General features: G+C 43.8%; 1 protein-coding gene across 3 annotated transcripts in view; it reads left to right on the top strand.

The window, feature by feature from the left end:
• The first annotated feature begins 1,305 nt into the window (after positions 1 to 1,305).
• The window catches only part of whrna (whirlin a), a 110,746-nt gene continuing 90,052 nt past the window's right edge, over positions 1,306 to 21,999 (top strand). For all 3 annotated transcript variants that reach the window (XM_017493099.3, XM_017493098.3, XM_017493097.3), the window contains exon 1: positions 1,306 to 2,037. In XM_017493099.3, the coding sequence (XP_017348588.1) occupies positions 1,324 to 2,037 (714 nt within the window). In that variant the 5' untranslated portion in view covers positions 1,306 to 1,323. The remainder of the gene's footprint in view (positions 2,038 to 21,999) is intronic.

The following is a 21,999-nucleotide window of genomic DNA, read 5'->3' as shown; positions in this document are numbered from 1 at the left end:
TTATTATTTTTATTAAGCATGAAAATGTATGCTTAGACAAATTAGACAAAGCCCCATTGGCACAAATACTGTATGTCATTAAAAAAAGAAAAAGTCCCAATATTTAAAAAGTATATTCTATATGTATGAATATCTGCTGTATGAACAACCGGTTCATAATAATTGTGATATCTGTTGTGTTATTCTTAAGCTGTGACAATGAAGGGGACTCGCATTAAAGGTAGTCAGGGTGTGCAAACTTATGCGTTCACCTACGTGTGTTCAACATGTAGGCTAATTACTGGGGAAATGACAACATGGGTTTAATTTTAAAGCTCGTGGTCTCTGAGGGATGAATTGGAATAAATTAAATAATTAACTATGAATAAATTGTGTGGGGACGACATATTGAAAAGGTCCGGTGCGCGCGCGCGTGTTGTTGGTTACTAAGCAACTTACTCGCGCCCCACAGCTGCGTCACTTCCTGCCAAACCAAGCGCGAGTCAGAGACGAGTCTGTTCACGCGCAGGCAGCTGAGGAGCTCCATCACCCTTAGCGTGTGTTTACTCGTTAATGTGCTAAAAAACTGTATAAATGTCGTGTTTTTTTCGGTTTTTGGAACACTTATATCAGCGTTTCGTTGATGTAGATACTCGGTTTATTAGTTACGTCGTAAAAACAAGTTTGGACGGATGTTGGATAAGGTGTGTTACCGCGTAACGGGACTAACAGAAATGAAAACCGGAATGTCTGTCAGGAGACGGTCCAAGTTGTAAGTCTGTATTTATTTGGGGTTTTGTTCATTTTTACAAGTTCAAGTTTCTGTTTTTTTCCTTCTTCTTTCTTCTGGTTGTTTCTGGAGACATTGGAGAAGCTCTTCATGCCACTCGACCCCGTTTTCCAGAACCGAAGACGCACCTGAGAGGACACCGTTCCACCTTAAACACACCTTTCCACCTTAAACACACCGCACGTGCTGTAGAGTAGTTCGAAGTTTCGTTTGAACTAATAACACGCTTCAAAGAGAATATAATATATTATCATATAATATATAAACCCAGTCGTTTTGGTTTCTGAGAAAGCACAATGAATTCCATCTGGAAACTTCTCTACAGAAAGTCTCGTGTGTCGTAGCGGTGTATGGGACGCGAATTAATGCTGCTCGAGTGCCGCGCGATCAGCATGAAGAGTGACACCCAGGACTGGCGACGCCACGCGCCGCTCCGGAGCGCCCGGTAGCCGCGGCTTTGTCGGTTCTGCGTGTGCATGCGCGTGCGCGTGACTGCTTGCTGAGGTGGGGTGGGCGGGTGGGGTGGAACGGACAGAGGTTAGGTGAGCGCGAGGATGAGCGCGGACCTGGAGCGCGTGTCGTTGAGCTCCTCGTCGGCGGGCTCGTTGGCTTCCAGCGCGCGCTCGCTCTCCGCCAACGTGCGCAAGCTGCACGACGCGCTCAACCTGCTCCTCAGCGAGCTGGAGCGCGAGCAGTTCGTGCACTGCCTCAACGTGTACCACGCCAAACGGAACGTCTACGACCTGGTCCAGACGCTCAAAGTGATCCTCGACGCGCCGAGCAAGCGGCAGCTGCTCCCCATGCTGCGCCTGGTCATCCCGCGCTCCGACCAGCTCCTGTTTGATCGCTACACCTCCGAGGGACTCTATTTGAAGTCAGATTTGCTGACTAGTCGGAACGGGGAGCACGAGAACACCGCCTCCAGTTCTGCTGATAAGACCGCGCTCGCACGCTTACCTCTGCGCGGATCCCCTGATCACCAGAGCACCGCCAGCGACGGGACATCCACTGCGCTCGTCCCTCTGCTGGGCAGACATTTCCTACCTGAACCCCCAGGTGAGGTCAGACAGGTGACCCTGAAGCGCCACAAGAGCAACGAGGGTTTAGGCTTCAGCATCCGTGGCGGGTCCGAGCATGGAGTCGGGATCTACGTGTCTCTGGTGGAGCCGGGATCCATGGCCGAGAAAGAGGGCCTGAGAGTCGGCGATCAGATCCTCAAAGTGAACGACAAAGTGTTCGACAGGGTCACACATGCTGAGGCGGTGAAGGTAAGATCCACTTTCAAACCTGTGTTTTCATTCCAAAGCATTTAGGGGAGAATGTGGATGGTTGTCAGAAAACCACCGGTTCCCAACCCTGGTCCTGGAGAACCCCATGTCCTGCACATTTTAATGTGGAGTATGGTGTTACTCCAGGACCAGGGTGGAGAACCTGTGTCATAAGAGATGGTGGTGACAGCACTTACACCTGGTACATCACGGTGTCATGATGCCATTGTCCGGCTGCGAGAGATTTGATGTGAGGTAGGATTTCCCGTCAGAGTTGAAAACTCTAGTTGGAATCTCTACTTTGTTATGAATCGAAAGGGACGCGCATGTCCGTGGAGACACCTTCAAGTCACCCGAAGCCCTGTTCGGATTGGATACGTTTATCGGGAGGTGGGCATCTGTAATCATCTTCTCGTACGTGTCTCCTCAGCGATAAAACTCTCGCAGTAATCTCCACAGCAATACAATTACCAAAGGAGGAGTGAGTTTCTAGTGAGTTGTAATTTCTACGAACTTGGATGTTTACGTCACGTGGTCATATTTTCACGCTCCATTCACAGCGACCGCCAAGTTTGGTGAGAAACGGTAGATAATTCAGCCGGTAATTTCCTCAGGGGCGGTTAGAGAGAGACACCGACGTGGCCGATCCAAACAGAAATCAAGTCACAGAGGAGCAGCTGTAAAATAACCCCAAATTTACCCCACGACCCCATGTAAATACTGTCAAGGCTTATGTCGCACACAAAAAAAATCGGGTAGAATTGAGTGTACTGTGAATAGTGAATATTTGTCTCTGGTACCTTTCTTGGAGGTCTTTGGCATGCTTTTTATCGTGACCGTCCTTGATGAGGATGCTGTATAGCACTGCCGGTCCAGGGCCAAGATTTTCAACACTCTATTATTTATTTATTTATTTAAGTTTTAAAAATGTGCACTTTTTTTTGCTAAAGTGGTCTGCAATGATATAGTGCTTTTTTTATCCTTAGTTAAGCACTTTACACTGTGTCTCATTCACACACACACACACACACACACTCACACACCAATGGTAGCAGAGCTGCCGTGAAAGGCACTAGCTTGCCATCAGGAGCAATTTAGGGTTCAGTGTCTCGCCCAAGGACACTACGGCATGTGGAGTCACGTGGGCCGGGAATCGAACCGCCGACCCTACGATTAGCGGACAACCCGCTCGAACACTTGAGTCGTCCCAATCTGAAAATCTAACCAAGGGAATTGAGAAATGAATGAACTGAATTGATAAATTTCATACAAAACTTTTTAGTTGGTTTTTTTTTAAAGAAAGAGAGAAAAAGGCCTTCTCTGGATTAGATTTTTTTTTTTTTAAAAACTTAAATTTTGTTGCAACGGTCTAGCTCTAATCTAACCGAAAAGGCCCCGAATCTTTCTCACTATAATAGACACACCACATATGTATGTTTTACAGTTAAGACTAACGCAGGCTGTGAGTCTTTTTTATCTTATGGACTTTAATGGGTTCGATCCTCCTGTAATAAAGCACTCATTTAGAGTCCCATCAGGATCCGAGAGCGAGCAGTTAATACGTTCCACAAAGATTTCGCTTTCCTTGTTATTTTCCTTATTATCCGTGGCAGTAATAGTGATGAAGTAAGGGGTAAACCACTTCGGGGTTTGCTCTTAGAGGAAAACAGTCTCTGACAGGGTGTGGACCACTGTTACAGTAACCCTCCAGTTTATTTTATTTTTTTAACCGCACCTCCCAAAATGTAATCCTCATATCATGTAGCATAGCGGTCTTCTTTTACAGAGCAACATGTTGAACATTTTTCCCATTTGCAGTTATGTCGTGGAACGTCTGCAAAACAAACCTTCGTTTCTACTATCATGTATGTTATAACGGCTAGAAACAGTTCCCTTACCAGCTTCTCTTTATTCTCTCTCTCTCTCTCTCTCTCTCTCTCTCTCTCTCTCTCTCTCTCTCTCTCTCAAAGTTAATAAGTCAGAAAAGCAGCTTGTCATGTCGAGAAGCATCGTGGAAAGGATCCGAAAACATGTAGTTACAGCTTTTACCTCTGATTGTTACAAAGCACTGGGACCGGAGACTCCTTCCTAACTTGCTAGATAGACATCTCCTTACAGAAATCTTCACCATATCAACAATTACTCACTGCCTACCAGTCCCTGTATACTTACTGTAAGTTGTATACAGAGTGTAAGTAGGACACTCTGGGCCTTCATTAGGACTGTATAGAAGTTTGAGTTATTAAGTTATTATCATTTGTTTGATCCGAGCGCTATGACAGCTCTGACTCTGACTGCTGTTTTAAGCTATACAAGAAAAAAAGGCCGCAAGAGTGAACGATCTCTGTAGATGCGAGTGTTGCACTCGGTATTATTTGAATTTGTTTGATGACACTCGAACAATGACGTATCAAAGACTCGCCTCTGACCCCAGAAAACACCGGGTTAGACTCGGGCCAATTTCCTCGATTATTTATTTATCGAAGCCAAGGAGCGTGTCTGTCCATCAAGTAGTCTGTGTGATTATTTCTCCTTTATGCCTCAGCATGGGAGGGCCATTTCATCAGCCAGCCCACGGCCCGCTGTTATCCTACGTCAGTAATTGCATACTGCACGCTGAGTTCTGATCGATCTGTGCAATATGTATTCTCTCCATGCAGATATCGAATTTCACTGCCGTAGGGATGAGAAGTTATTGTCATTTCATAGAAATCAAATATTCTCAGCTCCTTTCAGGTGAGTGTTTACATTTGGCCTGGACCCTGTTATTTATATGATATTTATTATTATTATTATTATTATTATTATTACTAATTATTATTTGAGATATTCAAGGTACTGTAATATTGGTGCTGTAACAGTGAGTCAGTGTTATTGACGTAGCTGATTATGGAAAATACATCAAGGGGAATTTTTATAACAATAGACGTGCCATTTGTACTTAAAGCAACAACAATGAAGTCGATATAATGTACGGCTGTATAGATTTCCGTCTCTGGATCGATTGTAATGGTCTGCACTTATATAGCGCTTTTATCCAAAGCGCTTTACGCTGTGTCTCATTCACCCATACACACTCGCACTCACACACCAACGGTAGCAGAGCTACCATGCAAGGCACTAACTTGCCATTGGGAGCAACTTGGGGTTCAGTGTCTCGCCCAAGGACACTTCGGCATGTGGAGTCACGTGGGCCGGGAATCGAACCGCCGACCCTACGAGACACAGCCACGCCACTGTAATACACCACCGGAACCATCGTGAGCAGCGGCAGTGCTTCTTTCTCGCCGAGTCGAGTCAAACTTCACATGCGACTTCGCTTTAATCGAATAGCATTCACACCTTCGCTGTGGGTTTTTGTCTTTTTGGCTCCGCGAACTTCATTTCTGACCATCCGTTCGAGAGCGGGAAGTCGTTCCCAGCACGCAGCAGTAGCTCTGTAGAAACAGTAGGACGTCTCGGTAGCGCAGACCGAAAGAGTGTCGCGTGCAATGCCGTGTAAGCAAAGCAGAGATGCAGATCAACGATGCACCAGCGTTTAAAATGAAAGTACCCACTGCCTCCTGCTAGGAGTGAAATAGACTGTATGTGCGACTCAAATTACACAGTGGCTTACGGATGCTTGGTATTTTTTATTTTTCTGAGATGTCAAAGTAAAAAACAGTAAATAAATAAATAAATAAAGTACTATCTTAATACTTTAATGAGACCTGTTAAGATCGATGTAGGTCTTTTTGTTCCCTTCAGTACCCTAATTTCAACCTACACGCTCAATCTTGTACTCGTTTCCCCTATTAACTAACAGGTCTTATTTTTTCTTCTGTTGCTATTAGGCAATACAAGCTAGGTTTTGGCCCGATATCCTGTTATTCACTTTGAGGACAGATACGGTCTGAAACATCCATAATCGAGACTTACAGTACATCTGATGAACTACACGTGAGCCGAAGCCCGTGTGTGCGGCTCGTTCGGTTTATCTATTCGGCTAAATTGCGGGCGTGCTATTTTTAGCAGAGAGCACAAATGAACCACAGCGTGCGATTTTTATTCCTTTGAGAACTGAAAATATCAAACCGAGCGCATTTGTGCACTCCTATTGCGGTCCTCTATGACCCTCGTGGAGATTTTTAAGATCGACTGTGAGCTAAACTTCAACTACATTCGGCACTCTCCGGGGATCTTTGTAAATCAGGGCCCGAAAGTCTTAAACTCGACGTATACACACCTTTCAGCACAAACGTACAATACTTTGACAGCCCTATAATAAAATCGGCGTCAAAGATGCCATCGAGCAAAATCCGTCAAAAACGTAGCCGCGATTTTAACTCCACTTGTTGCTTTAAGCTGACGTCCACGTGAATACGGCAGCGGTGCATCCGGCTGAATGGAGGTAAAAAAAAAAACAAAAAAAAAGCAGAGCCAGTAAACAAAGGGATGGCAGGATCCCTCCAGCAGCTGCCATCCTCTCATAAACACGACTGCAGTAAATATCTCGAAAAAAAGAGCATCTTTTAAACGTCTCCCCGCAAGTATTTCTTGATATAGCTTCTTTCCAGCTTCCCCGGAGCGCTGCTAGAGAGGACATCTTTTATATCAGCCGCTTCTGAGGGCTTCAAATACCTCTCGGTTTAAAACCACAATTGAGTAAACAGTTTAAAACTTTCTCAGTCTCATTGGGTTTTTTTTTTCTTTCTTTCTTTTCCCCCTTGCCTTATCACTCCCACCGGGGAGCCGTGGCATCGCAGGCAGGCACAGCACTGGCTGTAAATCCTCTGCGTCACGTTCTCAAAGAGATGGAGTGAGGAAGGGGCGGTGGAGGAGAGACTCGTGGTTAATCACACAGGTGCCTGAAAACGGACTTCGTCAGGCTACGGTCGGATGATGCATGATGCATGAGAGCGACCTAGAAGAGAGGAGTAATCCAGAGGAGTCCTTTTCTTTCTGTCGTTGTCTGTAATCATTAAGGCAGGGCTTGTCAACCAGTGCACCACTGCGAAACCAAACCGACTTCACACTGTCTTATTTATATCCGTCAACTAATAACGAACGGTCAGTGCCGTCCACATTCAGCCACGTTCGTTGCTCATGCGCACCTTTTATGAGTAAGGAGTTTGGTGTCATTGTGATCCTTTAAGAAATTTTATTTGAATACCCCTGCAGATAAAGTAAGGCGGCGTTTTATAAAGAAAAAAAAAAAAGTCTCCATATGTTAGCTGAACGTGCCAGCAGGCTGGGTTATCTTCATATTTTAGAAGCAGAAGGAGGGCCATCTGTCTCTGTGACAATCTGACTATCCTCTGGTGTCTCTAGTGTGCTTCATGGATATTGTGATGTATCTCAGCTTATTCAAAGAAGATAATTCAACAAGTAGGGGAATTAATCGGCATGCCCCCTGACTCTTATTGGAAATATATGTCCAGACTTGGACAAGTTGAGATGAATACACTGGGGTGTGCCTGTAGCAGCTCTGTGTGTGTGTGTGTGTGTGTGTGTGTGTGTGTGTGTGTGTGTGTGTGTGAGGGAGAGAGAGAGAGACTTTCTGTGTTCATGCAGTAATGAGTCGTATCACATGATGGGTAGCACAATCTTCAGGGCCGTCTGAGTTTGCCCCCTTCCCGAGCACGCTGTGATAAATGACTGTAGCAGTCCCTTTTCTTCTCCTGGTAAAAATAAAGCTAAACACCAACTACAGTAGTACTTCTCTGCTGTCTAGAACGCGCGGTAGGATGCTCTTGTATTCGGCACACTCGACATGCAAAATAACAGACAAAAACGTTTGTAGACGCCTGAACGTCCATGCCAAAGGTGTGCGGTGGGGTTGAGGTCAGGGCTCTGTGCAGGACACTCGAGTTCTCCCACTCCAACCTTGGCAAATTCCTTACAGAGGTCCGGATAAGTGACCAACATAAGTGACTGAACCCTGACAATGGTCATGCAGTATTTTTATGCTAAACCATTAATGACTAGAGTATGCCTATAAATGTGACACTTTGTGGTCATGATTTGTTTAGTCGTGGTATTTCATGTCATCACTTTTGACTAGTGCCATGAACTCTGGGGAGAATAAACACATACTGAACACGTACTGAACACATCCATTCATCTTTTGTGTTTTTGTCATCTTTAAAAACAAAACAAGCTATGTGGATAGCTTGCTAATCAGACCGGATCTATGAAACATCTATGCAAATTTTTGAAAACCGCTTCATTTTTTTTTTTTTTTTTACTACCGTCTCTTAACCCTGTAGCTAGTCTCTGGTCCGATGAGCTGCCTTCAACTAAATAATTTACATAAATGCATGTGATTGGATAAGCCACAACAGAGGATCTGTTACATAGGCCAAGGAAACTAGAATCGCTGAGTTACCACCGGTCTCTTTTCATACGTCTATCGTCTCGAGAAAATATTTAAAAGATGAACATGTGACCTGAAGCAATTGAGTGTATCCCGGTGCAAATCCACTTACAGGAAATTTCCATTCAGCTGAATGGTCAATGCTTCTGTTATCTGTATATGCTACTAAAACATCAAACTACATGCGTCTTAAAATTCGGATCTTACTTTGTGATACGTAGGCTTTTTGTTAGCCGTTAGGTCGTTGCCGTATGTTTGCTAACACGTGTACTTCAGTCAGCGCTTATGACTTACTACGGTCCCAGAAGGAGTTTAAGTGAGTTTAATGTTCGATTAACTCTAATCTCTGTTATAACACAATCATGATGTTTACTGCAGTTTTGTACAGAACAAGTCTGTATAGAAACATATCTAAATATAGACGTTTTCATGTTGATTCTGGGGGGGGGGTTTAATAAATAAATAAATAAATGTCTGAATTTGATCCATCTGCTAGAGCATAAGGCTCCTTATGGAAGTATGGGAATTGATTGTTCCCAGCTTCACTCAGTGTCTGATTTGAATTATTACCGAAATGAGTCGGAAAATGCTTTAATTCGGGCAGAGATGCTCAAACGAGGATAATTACTCAATGCTTTTGTTGTCCTGGCACCGAGAGCTAAATTAGACTCAAATTCCTGCCAGTGTTTGGTTGACGTTGAATGGTAAGGCAAAGAAAAAAAAAGAACAGAAAGAAGAAAAAGACCAGATTTTTTTTTTTTTACTTTTTCACAATTTTATAGCATTTAGTGGAAGAAAGGATCAGTATTGATTGACTTATCAATATCTCTCTCGCTCTCTCTCTCGCTCTCTCTCAGATGGCTGTGGCATTGTTAAATGAGCTAAACCACACCAAATAAGTACCAAATAAACCAAAAGGATACATTTAGCTGTGATTTGGACTCGGCAAACAGACCAGGTGGACTAACATGTAGAAAAGACCATTAGAGATCATGTCAGAGATGTTACCAAGTACCAGTCACAACCCACTTTATTTACAAGTGTATCGACCAGGGCTGTGTATCGGCACGAATCTGCCGATACGATATGGATCACGATACGGGGCTTACGATTCAGTATAGTGCGATATATTTGCAGTATTTTAGGAAAACTGACATAGTGTAAAGAACACCCCACCGTATGCATAAAACCTGAGTCTTTATTTATTTATTTATTTATTTATTAAATGTAATGAGTTCAGTGGGATCTGCATTCGCATTTATCAGTCTCTGTAACGTCTACCATCATGGCCCTGCTGTGGACCGTGAACTTGTTCCGTAGTGAGTCGAGAGGGATCCACTCGTTTAACGTTAAGCGTCCTGTTAGCTGTACATCAGAATGCTGCCTTGCTACTGCGTGCTCTCCGATTCGTTGTGTTCCCCGAGTATCTGGTATCGGCCTGGGACGTTTCGCAAACTCTCGCGTGGCTCTTGTCGATCACCTCGTCGCCTTCTTTATTACGGAAGCCAAAAACGAGTCCACACTTCAGCTCTGTACACGGCAGAGGGAGCCGGTATAATTCTTCCGTCTTCCATCTGTGGTAACGTTACCAGTTAGCTAGGTTTGCTAACTCTCGCGTTAGCGGTGCGCATTTACGCTACTTCCTGTCACCGTTTACGTTCAGAGATAACAGCGCTACTATCTAGTTTAAACGCGACACAAAATGAGCCACAGTCACGAATCACTGGATGTGAACTATGACTTAATATTCAGTACAGTGCTTTTGACATAATATCACGATACTCAAGTGTATCGGTATCGTCTTAGACCCCGAGTATTGACATAGAAACAGTGTTTTAATTTACGGCATCTACAAGATCACAGTTGGTAATACTAACTGAGAATAAGAATGAAGAAAATTTAGGGGGGGGGGGGGGGAAGGAACGGGGGCATGGCGTCTAGTATTCGTGTTGAATTGATGGACGTTTTTATCGTTGTGCGGATAAGCTTTAACGTCCCTACTTCTCGTTTACATACGTATACGCTGCGTAGATGATATCATTTACACACTAACTCCTTTTGGGTAAGATTTTAAAACTGCTGCTTCTTAGTGTTGAGTAGTAACAGTGAATATTGACAAAAACGTTCTGCGGTTCTGTTTATAGAAGATAGTAAGACTCCTTTCTTTGTGTAAGGCTCGACCTATTCCACCCCTCATTATTTAGGGTGGAAGAGTATAGTGCAGTAATTTAATACAGCTCACTTAACCCCTGCCTCTCCCTCTCACCCACCCACTCTTTGTCCCCATCATCTCTTGCTCAGACCCGAGTCAATGGTGGACAAACGATAACGTCTTGTAGCTACAGATGGCGGATGGACAGAGAGAAGTTCGGTGGTGTGTGTGTATCTCTAAAGACCCAGTACAGTATTGATGAGACGGTCTGCTCTATCGTACTGGTGAGTGCCATGGCACTGGCCGAGGCCTCTGATTGGCTGCTGCCATGATCAGTGACTCCTGCTGGTAAATAATTAAAGAAGTAAGCCACCTCACCTCGGAGCTACTACTGCTTCACTGCTGTTAAGCTGCTTAGAGAGGGAGAGAGAAACTAACTCGCTCTGTACAGCTAAAGAAAATGATGTTCAGGTGTTTTTTCCACCACTGATCTTTATCTTATATCTCCAAGAAATGCTGGTCTCTATTTGTCACCCTTTGACCCCCTGTTTTCTACTTCTCTCTTCATTTAATGCCCCCTGTCTCCGATAGCCTCGCTCGATTAGAGTGCACACTCCCAGTGCCGATGCGCCGAATGCAAATATGGCTTCTCGTATTACCCACGAGACGATACATATACAACTCGGAAAGACGCACAGAACCGCACGCGTCTCTGTGATGTTGTTACACAGATTAAATAAGATGTATTGACGTTTCTTGACATTTTCAGACGTTGCGCGCAAGGCCCAAAGCACCGATTGAATTATGGATGTACCAATCTGATTATTAGTATCAGTTATGATTTGGCATCTTTTCTGACCCAATCCACTGATGTACTTTATACCCTGCTCTTGTGCAAGATTTTAGGGCTCTATGCCCGTATAGGCACGACATCTGTGATGGTTTTTCATGACTTAGCAACAAAAGCTCGTAGAGACTCATCTGGATCACTAAAGTGTTGTGAGTTAACAGCGTCTAGTGATAACACTGCTGCAAGGTACTTAGTTTCAAACTAAACGGGTGGTTTTAACTGCTGTTGTAATGAAACTGCAGGGGTTACGTCGCCTCCTCTTTTTCTCACGGAACACATTAAGGAGCATTTTTGTCAGCGAGTACGTTTACATGGACAGCGGTAATCTCATTATTGACCTTATTCTGAATAAGACAGTATTCTGATTAAGGTGTTTACATGAGTCGCTTTTAGAATATCCCTTTCACGTTCCTGTTTTTCGTGAACATAGATGGATTAACGTCACACGTCATCACGTCCCCGCGCCACGCCGTCCGACGTTCCCTCTAGAATTTCACGTATCGACATACAGTCGGTCTTCGTTATGGTACCGTATACAGTTCTGGGTGCTTTTATTTTGAATTTTACGAACGCGTCAAGTGCGGTTAGTTATTTGTCGTGCTGTACGTGGAAATACGTGACTGAAGCCGTGGGCCGCGTCCGAAACCGCATACTTACGTACTGCGTAGTAGCTGAGATACATGTATATCTCCTACTATATAGCAGGTAAGTACGCGGTTTCGGACGCGGCCGTTCTCTCTCGTTTGCCGTCAAACGGTCGAGCGCCGCCGTGTGTGTACGTGTCCTGTCTGCAAGATGCGGTGAAAACTCCCACACGACGCTAATAGTGTGATTAAGGCGTGTACATGTCTGTAATACACGTCGATAATGCGACTAAAACAGGAATACTCCACACGTCGTAATTCCATTTGTGTTTACTTCGAGTATGACTTTAGTCGGATTAAGGTCATCGCTGTTTACATGCTAGTTTCTCAATCAGAGTATCGTCTTAATATCGGATTATTGTTGTCCATGTACACGTCTCCCTCTCTCACTCCCCGCTCCCTCTTTCCTGCCCCCCTGACCCGTGCTGCGTTCATCCCTGCTATTTGCGTTTAGAATTGTTTTTTTTGTTTTTTTTAAAAGTATAATTACGTACGGTAGTCATTCATTTTTGAGATGTAATATTCGTCTCTTGGCCAGTCATTCACTTTTGCTGGATTCCAGTTAAACGTTCCACAAGCTGTTCTTTTCTATATTCTATCATGCAGTAGGGATAACCAGCTCATGCCAAGTATCCGCTGGTATCACCGCTGTGCGCACTCAGCAAACATACAGCTGATGAATGAAAAGATGCCGAGGTCCTTCCGCCTAGAAGTAATCTGGTATCGCGGTGTTCCACTCAGGGCAGAGTAGGACTGGATCAAAGCATCGAAGAGTACACCCCGAAGACCAATTTTTAATTCAGTCATGCAAATCTTCTACAAACAAGGATGCTTGTTCTGTGTGTGTGTGTGTGTGCGCGCTTATGCGAACCTCTTGAATGTCACAGGGTTTATGTCGTATTCAGGTCGGGGTGTTTATGCAATTAAGAAGCAGAACAAATTCGAACGGAACATGTACACTTGAACGAGTAGAAACACTCGTACACCTGACCTTTCATGCAGTCGTCATCATCATCATCAGCCAGTCCTGTGGCAGTAGTGCAGCGCATAAAATCATACAAATAGAGGTCAAGAGCTAGAGGTCATGTTCACATCAAACAGCAGAATGGGGAAAAGATACCATCTTTGACCGTGGCGTGGTTTGTGTTGCCAGATTGGCTGGTTTGAGTATTTCAGAAACTGCTGAACTCATGGTGCAAACATAGAATGGTGCAAAAAAAATAATAAATGTATAATCCCATGGGCAGGCAGTAGTTCTGTGCGAGGAAATAGCTTGTTGATGAGACGAGTATCGCCAGACTGCCACTCTTTAGAACCGTGGTGAGCAGAAAAGCATCTCGGAACAAGCAAACCTGCCAGCCACGGACAGGAATCTGAGGCTACAGTGAGCACCCGCTCACCGAAATCTGAAAATCGGACAAACACGACCTAGTCTTTTTTTTTTTTTTTTTTTTTTCCTTTCTCCAATCTTGTAATTGCTCTAGTTGACATTCCTACCAGCACATACTGTCACCCTGAATTTAGAGCACTCCATTCAAATCAAGAGTTTAATTTATTCGGCGTTAACTTCTTTTACATGCGACACCTCTCATCTGAATGTGCTGCTACTTTAAGAGTCGATGCTGACGGCAAAAGCAAATCCTTATTTCCCACGTGGGGATTTAAACCATGTGAAAATAATAACGCTCCCTGATGACAGAAATATATTCTCACACTCTGGATGTGATCTGCTTACACGAAGAGCTCTTTATCAGAGAGTCCGTCATCTTAAAGCGCGGCGTGAGCGCCCCGAAAAAACGTATTCTCATATCGTGCGTACTGAGATCGGCGGCCTTATTGCTGTGTACTAGAGGGATTTTAGAGAGGAAATCAAAATTAATATGCTTAGAGGACATGATTAAAGTCTCTCAATGTCATCGAGATGGCCCGAAGCGGACTTTAATATTACAAGCCCGTGTGTATTGCGGCACTGATATGAGAGAAATATGTCAATATTAATTTAGCAGAGACACGTGAGCGGTCAGGACAGGTCACCGTTTTTCATTATAACCCCTCGGATTACGATGCCATGAGGCGATAGGTTGGCGAGCAGGTCGGATGACTTACTCGGACCCGCCAGATGAAGAGAATTCATTCCGTCCAAAGATTTATATTTCTGTGAAAACGCGAGCGGGTTTTTCCGAGCGCAGGCTTCGCGACGTGGATCAACACGGAACAGAGAGTAGCTCAATGTCAGAGAGCCCTGGATCCGCACCCAACTTTTAACATATGCTCTCTGACTGATTAGTTTTCCCGTGGAGAGCTGCCAGTGCGGTCCATCACTTTGATACGCACGTCTCCTCAGCCAGGGCCGTAGGCTCTTCAGACGGGGAACTCTCGGCAAATACTCCTCTGCAGAACACGTGTCCGAGGTTCTTTCATTCGTCACACACACACATTACATACGTGCGACATAACGTCCCGAAATGTTTTTCTCCGTCGCAAGAGAGACCCACGACGATTAAGGATATACGCACGGGATCAAACAGAATGTAGTAAAGTGATCAAATACACTAGATGTATTAAAATATTATAGCCTGGAGAATAAAATAGAAATATAATGGACTGTACCCTGTCCAGGGTTGTACCCCGCCTTGTGAATCCATGCTCCCTGGGATAGGCTCCAGGTTCCCCGTGACCCTGAAGAAAAGGATAAGCGGTATAGAAGATGGATGGATAATGGACTGTAGGTGGAATATGATGTGTGGAAGCACACATATAGAGTTGTAAAGTGTACATGGAGTTTATACAATACTCGATATCTACAATACACAGGACCCACCTGTCCTCCTGTGGCCAAATGCCGAGCTAACGAGAAAACTGTGATTTGATCGGCGATGTAGTTGTCCTGTCGTTCATCATCGCCATCACACAGCGGGAGAAAGAAACGAAGGGAAGACCAACAGTGTGCGAATGTTATCGGAGCGCCCGAATAGCCGGATTGCACTCGCTATTTTTGACCCCTCGGTTCGAAAGACGTTTGGATCGTTCGTCAGCATTTTAATGTAGGGATTAGGGTTGCTACGGTAACATGGTTCCATGTTTTTTTTTTTTTTTTTTCACCGTGTAACTTTGTCATACAGGACGGCGATCAAGCTATCTTTCGCTAAAAACATCTTTCATAGGGAGGACAACAACGAAGGGATTTTGACTGAATACTGTATGTCTGAGGGCTTTTAATTCTCCAGCACGTGAAAGTCATTCAGGAAGCCAGGATTCCACCAACCCTCCGGGTGCATGTCGCCGTCTCACATCGTAAAAAGCAGCTACGTGTGAAATCGGACGAACGAAGACGTCGCAAAATGGAGTTTCGCATTAACGTGCTGACGTTGTCGAATTCATCACCTCGTTGTGTTCGAAGGCACCGAGAGAGTGTAGATGTAAGAGTCTCGGCCGGGGCTCCACCGTTACGCTCGCCGTGTGTGGCGGTGGAGATGCCGAGTAAGCCGGCTCCGCTCTGTAATTCTTAACAGCCTCCAGAGACACAGATGAAACTCTGAGCGCAAGGGTTATTAACGTCTCAGCAGACTCCATTTGCGCTAATATTCCTTCTTCTATTACAGCGTGAGAGACTGAGTGTTGATGCTAGACCTTTTTTTTTTTTTTTTTTTTTTTTTTTTTTTTTTTTTTTTTTTATTCACATTTAAGTGTTTCTGTTCTTTTAATTTCTTACAACACGCCTTATTTGATCAGTCTTTTAGTAAAGGTGTGGGTAAATGTTTTCATAGGCGACACCTAACTAAAGATTCATGCCAGGTATTTTTTTGCACATGTTGGGAAATACCGATCTCCGGTAAGCACTTTCACGCCACAGTCGATCGAGCTCTCGTAGTATAAGAATGTTTTTCCGAACCAACGGTATTTTCGTGAGTACCGCATTTTTATAGCGTTGATGCTCCATGTTCTTGAGTAAATTTGTTTATATCCATCTTGATGAACAAGGCTCACTGTCATCTGGTGTCAACTTCAGTTTAAATGACGAGTTAATGGCATTTGTTTGCTTAATATTATTACCCCCCCCCCTTTGTGTACGGAATGTACTGCCATTTTTTTACTTTCAGGGCTGAGGTAGTCTTAAATAATTGCCTCTGGGGAAAAAGGTCATTGGAATAAGTAGTTGGTACTTCACTAGTAGGTGTGTGTGTGTGTGTGTGTGTGTGTGTGTGTGTGTGCGCGCATTACAGTGTTCACAAGGCTCACGTGGACTCGGGACTTTCAGTGGCTTTACCTAGACGGTAATTATACCCAGGACTTTCTCTCTCTCTCTCTGCACTCTGTAATTGGGTTTCTCATTCAAATGATCGTCATTCAAAAGTTTCTCCTTTCGAACACTAATTTCCAATAAGTAACGAAAGAAAACGCGAACGAATCGGTTTTGCGGTCAGGGTCTGGAGGCGGAGACGGATGCAAGTGCAGATTTTTCGGTTTAATAATGACCGAGACGAAATACAAAAAGACACTACGAGCACGTGGTAATGTAAGAGAACTAGAAAGCGCACACGAAACGATGCATAAACGACAGGCAAGACCACACCCCGAATTTTGTCAAATTTCTTTTTGTTGTTTTATTCATTTCAATTTCAAAATGATTTCTGAAAAAGCGAGTTTAGCTGCAACGCTTACTACGTACACTAGATGGCCAAAAGTATGTGGAAACCCAATTATTGAACATCCCAATTCAAAACCATGGGCGTTAATATTGGGTCGTTCCCCCCTTTACTTTTCTGGGAAGGCTTTCCAACAGATTTTGGAACGTGGTTGCCAGGGATTCGCTCATTCTGCCACAAGAGTGCATGACGTTGAGAAATGAGGCCCGGTGTGCAGTCAGCGTTCTAGCTCATCCCAAAGGTCTTCAGTGGGGTTGAGGTCAAGGCTCTGTACAGGCCACTCGAGTTTTTCCACTCCAACCTTGGCAGACCATGTCTTCACGGACCTCGCTTTGTGCACCGGGGCATTGTCATGCAGGAACACGTTTGGGCGTATTAGTTTCACTGAAGGGAAATCTTGTAGACATCTTAGACAATTGTGTGCTTTCAACTTTGCAGCAAACAGCTTGGGGAAGAACCACGTAAGGCCGGCAGGGCCAGGCGTCCACATACTTTTGGCCACATAGTGTATTTGTCCAAGGTCATAATAAGTTTCCCTTTAATCAGAAGAAGAGTCCTTAAACACATCAACGCTTCATCGTTACTCTTATTGCTGTAAGTGTGTATTGTTAGGTGTCATGACTGTTTAATTTGATTAAGTGGTTTGTGACCAGTGTTTTCACTTCCAATTACGGGGTGGAGTTGCTGCTTCCGCTGTACTTCCTACAGTTAACTTGGACTTGCCTCTGGTCATTTGATGGGGGTGGACAAATCAGTAGCCCAAGCACTCAGGACAAGATGAATACATGGCTGGGATATTACAGTAGTTTTTTTATTCATACCCAATACAGGTAATAAGTGAAGCATTTCCCTTTCTGTTAAATTGCCGAACATTATAATTAAGCATACAGCCAGGAGTGAAAGAAGTCGTTTCCTCTATAGTAAAGAACAAGGCCCAGAAATAGATGATGATGATGATGTTAATAATAATAATAGTATGTTGAATTTATATAGCGCCTTTCCAGAGCTCAAGGACGCTTTACAATACAATGATATATAAACAATGAAGAGTCGTGGACAAACACACAATGTGAAAAACTGTGAACAACCAAACACGGAAAAGGAATACACAGTACAGTCAGTGAGCAATGCATTATAACCGATTAGGACGGATATCACTGAGAAAACGGATCGGTTTTTAAGTGGGATTTGAACTCGGAGATGGATGTGATGCTGTGAAGAGTGCGAGGGAAAGAATTCCAGATTTTAGTTGCTACTACACTGAAAGACCTGCCACCCACGGTCGAGACGAGATCTAGGGACAGAGATGAGTCCGAGCCCGAAGCGGTGCACTAAGATAGAAAGGTGACAAACCGTAAACTGATTTAAATGTGAGCAGGATTATTTTATATTTAATGCGAAAGGAAACCGGTAGCCAGTGCAGTTCAGACAGGATCGGCGTAACGTGAGCCGAGCGCTCGGTACGTGTGAGAAGTCTAGCCGCAGAGTTTCGAATATATTGCAACCTAGCGATAGAATTAGCAGGTAGACCAATGAGGAGAGCTTTGCAGTCGTCGAGACGCGAGGATATAAATGTATGAACCGGTGTTTCAGCGTCGTGGAGGTTGATGAAGGGACAGAGGCGAGCAATGCGGCGCAGGTGAAAGATTATATGAGCTTCAAATGTGATGGAGGGATCAAAGATGATGCGCACATTGTTTTTTTTTTTTTTTACAGAGCTAGATGGTTTAATGAGATTGTCACAAGTCAATGTCGCAAGTAAGGTCATGGAGGATATGTTTAACAAATGTTGGTGTTCCGATAATAACGATCTCAGTTTTGTCCACGCTCAGTTTTTAAAAAATTGGAGTAAAGCCATCCTTTTATTTCATTGAGACATGCTGATAGTGGACCGCTCTGGAGAGTGGGAGTAGATCTACAAGCTGTGTAGATTTAAATGTCATCAGCATAACAACGGTAACGGAAACCGTGACGGCGAATACGTTGACCCAAAGGCATTATATATATGCAAATATAAGAAATAGTAGCGGTCCAAGAACTGATCCCTGAGGGACACCTAATTTTAACGATACAGTAGGTGATTTCTAATCCTGCATAGAAATGTAGAACCGTCTATCTGTGAGATAAGAAGTAAGCCAGGAAAGAGCAGCACCCGTGACGCCAATATCCGAGAGACGAGAGAGAAGCAAGTCGTGACAGACAGTATCAAATAATCAGATAATCAAGTTGAGCTTTTGCATTTCTTTCTTGAAGGATTTTTTTTTTTGTTTTCTGTTTTATAATGAGGATAGATCAGCCTTAACAATTATAGGGAAGCTTACAGAAGAAGTAATTAAGTCTCAGAATTAATTACCAAGCCTCAAATTCCAGCAGCTGTCAGCAAGGTATTTTTGTAGATGATAAAAAACCAAGACTCTATTACTAACTTCAGCTAACCCCTCACCGACTGTAGCTTTAATAACTATATTTCAGAGCTGCTGTGAGGTGACATGGGGGATTTTTTTTATATTGTGTGTCCATAAATTAATATATCGAGGCCTCAGGTTTATTACTGAAGGCCACAAATTAAGTATCTTAAGGTAACAAATTATTATGCTGTGGCCGCCAGTTATGTAGCTTAATTATGTTGGGAAGTGATGCCAGATTCTCCAGTGTTCTGCATCACCCCATGCCGTCATCCTATTGGTGGCTTTTAGATGAGCGTTGTAGCAGTGGCCAAAATAATTTCTGACACTTCCAGAAGTTTGTTCGCTGTCTTTGGTCTTAATGGCACCAAATCGGCTCACAAAAAAAAAAAAGAATTCTCTTGCAATGTAGGATTTTTGTCTGATCGCAACATCAGAACAGTGTAAGATTTAAAGATCCGATTTATTGAGTCCTCAGAGAAACGTTTCCATGGCAAAGTTTCTTGCTTGGTTGCCTTCTTCTGTACCCAAAAAAATTAGAATAAAATCACGTACTGTGACTCAGTAACTCAGTCCTGTCTGACTCGAACATACCGCCGGTGTACAGGCTGCTGGTTTCACTTTAGCACACCGCTGAGGGGTGAAGTAGCTGATGGTCTCTACAGCATGTATGTGACAGACAGTTCCCAGGAGAGCCAGAGGAACAGCTGCGTACCAGGACACAGGTGGATGGTTCCGCCACCTCACTGCTCCATCAGCATTTGTAAATAACGCCTGAGGGAAAACGAGTAGCGAAGGGAGCTTGAAAACAAACAGACACATAGCTAATGGGATGTAGGCCTGCTGCGATATTCGGTGTTACCCGTGTTATACGGCGTTCGGTTGCACACCGATTACATCACTCGCCCACCGCGGCACCGTCCCCACTGTCGTAATAAAAATCATTTAGTTCGATTAGAGAGCGGACACTACGATTAAAAAGTGAACACGTCCGCTCAATTCAGCATGAGCGAACGATTCAGAGTCGCAGCATAGATCAGTAGGAGTCAGATTTCATTCATCACGTTACGAGAGTGAGGCGAGCTGACTGACAAGACGATGGCGGAAGATTTGGGTTCAAAGCGGAATCTGATATTTTGGATTTGAACCCAATGTTTATTACCAGTGTTGTCACACGTCGATTAACCAGTTGGAAAAATTTCCTTACCGGCTCAACCCTAATGGGATGGCTTCAGAGAAGAAATGACCGCTCTGATGGTCTGATCAGTGTCGGTCCCCACCTGCTCTCTCCCTTCCCTTCTCTCTGCCTCGTTACTTTTTTTTTTATAATCTCTGACTCTGTTTTATCCTCGATATTTTTTATTTATTTATTTTTTTCTTTTGAACTCTCTTACTCCTAGGCTCAAAGGTAAGGAGGCTGCGACGGATGAGACTGAAGGAATGGCGGGAGGAAACTATGGAGAGAAGCAGAGTATCGGTTAAATGAGCGTGGGAGTGATGAGTCAGGGAGGATGGAAGCCGTGGGTGAAAGGGAGGACAGGAGGAAAGCGCCAGCAGTAGGGATTTGACAGGAGACATTGATAGTTGTTTTAATTGAAATAGGAACGAATGTTTCCTGGATTGGCTCTGGACTCCGTGTGTTGCCTTGATAGTAGCGGAAGAATAATGCAGCTTTTTTTTTTTTCCTCGTGATATTCGTATTATATAGTCTTGTCTGGGTGAGGAGTTGGGACATCAATGTTTACGTACTGAAATTTACATTTACAGCTTAACAAGGTTTCTTCAGGTTTACACGTGTGACATTCAGAAAGATTTTAAACAGATCAAACCTTATTATTCTATAAGATCAAATACTCTCTTGGTTTCTGTAAGGCTCAATTTCACTGTCTCGTATTAATCACCTTAAATAACTAATAAATGATGATCAACTCTTCAGAGAAAGACGTTTGAAGCTATTCGGGCCTATCACATAGAACATCTACAGCTAAAAATGACCGAGGCTTCAGAAGTGTGCTCTTGCTCGTGTAGAGTTTAAGTAGAACGTGAGTACATCGTATTCGTCCTCTGTTCATTCTGGATGATGATTGGCTGGCAGATAGAACCATATAAAACCTTATAAAAGTGAGTTTGGACTTGTTGTTGTCTTTTTTGTTTGTTTTTTTTGTTGTTGTTTTTTTTACTATTACACCAAAACATTGCAAAAACTCCACAGGACAATGAAGTGATGAATTTGATGTGATTAGCTCATTTTTGACCTTTCGTCACGCGACGTGATGGAACAAAAAACCCTGTAGCATCACACCGACAGTACAGAGCTATAGGAATGCTTATTTAAAGAACGCACGGGACGGTGTTTATGATTACAGCAGCAGCTATCGGGTACAAATCTTCAGCATCCAGGTGAGATTATTCACTGAGGCCAGCTTCATCATGCTCATCAGTTGAGCAGGAGCCATCAAGCACCCCCACCAACTCCCGCACCCTGCCTGGTGGTTACCATAAACCCCTGTATATACACGGACACTCCCGTTTCTACCTTAGAGAGGTTATTTGTGAAAGGATTATACATTATTCCTTTTTGGTATTGGCAGGTCTGGTGCTCCAGAGGGATGCACTCTATGAAGAACAAAAACAACACACACAAGCAGCATAGACAAGTTGGGGGGTATTAGAGTTTGCGAGCCATATGAGAGGGAGCTTTCAAAATGACATCCTGAACAATCTGTCATGTGATCTTCTTTGGTTGGCTTTGATGAAAATGCTGTCAGATTTTTAGTTAATTAAATGGGATTAGATGCAGCCTTAGAATGCAAGCTGTTCTTTTCTTGTTCCCTCTCTCTCTCACTCTCTCGCTCTCTCCCCCAGAGGTAATAGCTCTGCAGATCAGTTTGAGGTGCCGCTCCAGGGCAG

The sequence above is a fragment of the Ictalurus punctatus genome, chromosome 18 (assembly GCF_001660625.3).
Source record: "Ictalurus punctatus breed USDA103 chromosome 18, Coco_2.0, whole genome shotgun sequence".
Classification (NCBI taxonomy): domain Eukaryota; kingdom Metazoa; phylum Chordata; class Actinopteri; order Siluriformes; family Ictaluridae; genus Ictalurus; species Ictalurus punctatus.
The sequence above is the reverse complement of the archived record's forward strand: the minus strand, read 5'-3'. Positions and strand labels throughout refer to the sequence as shown.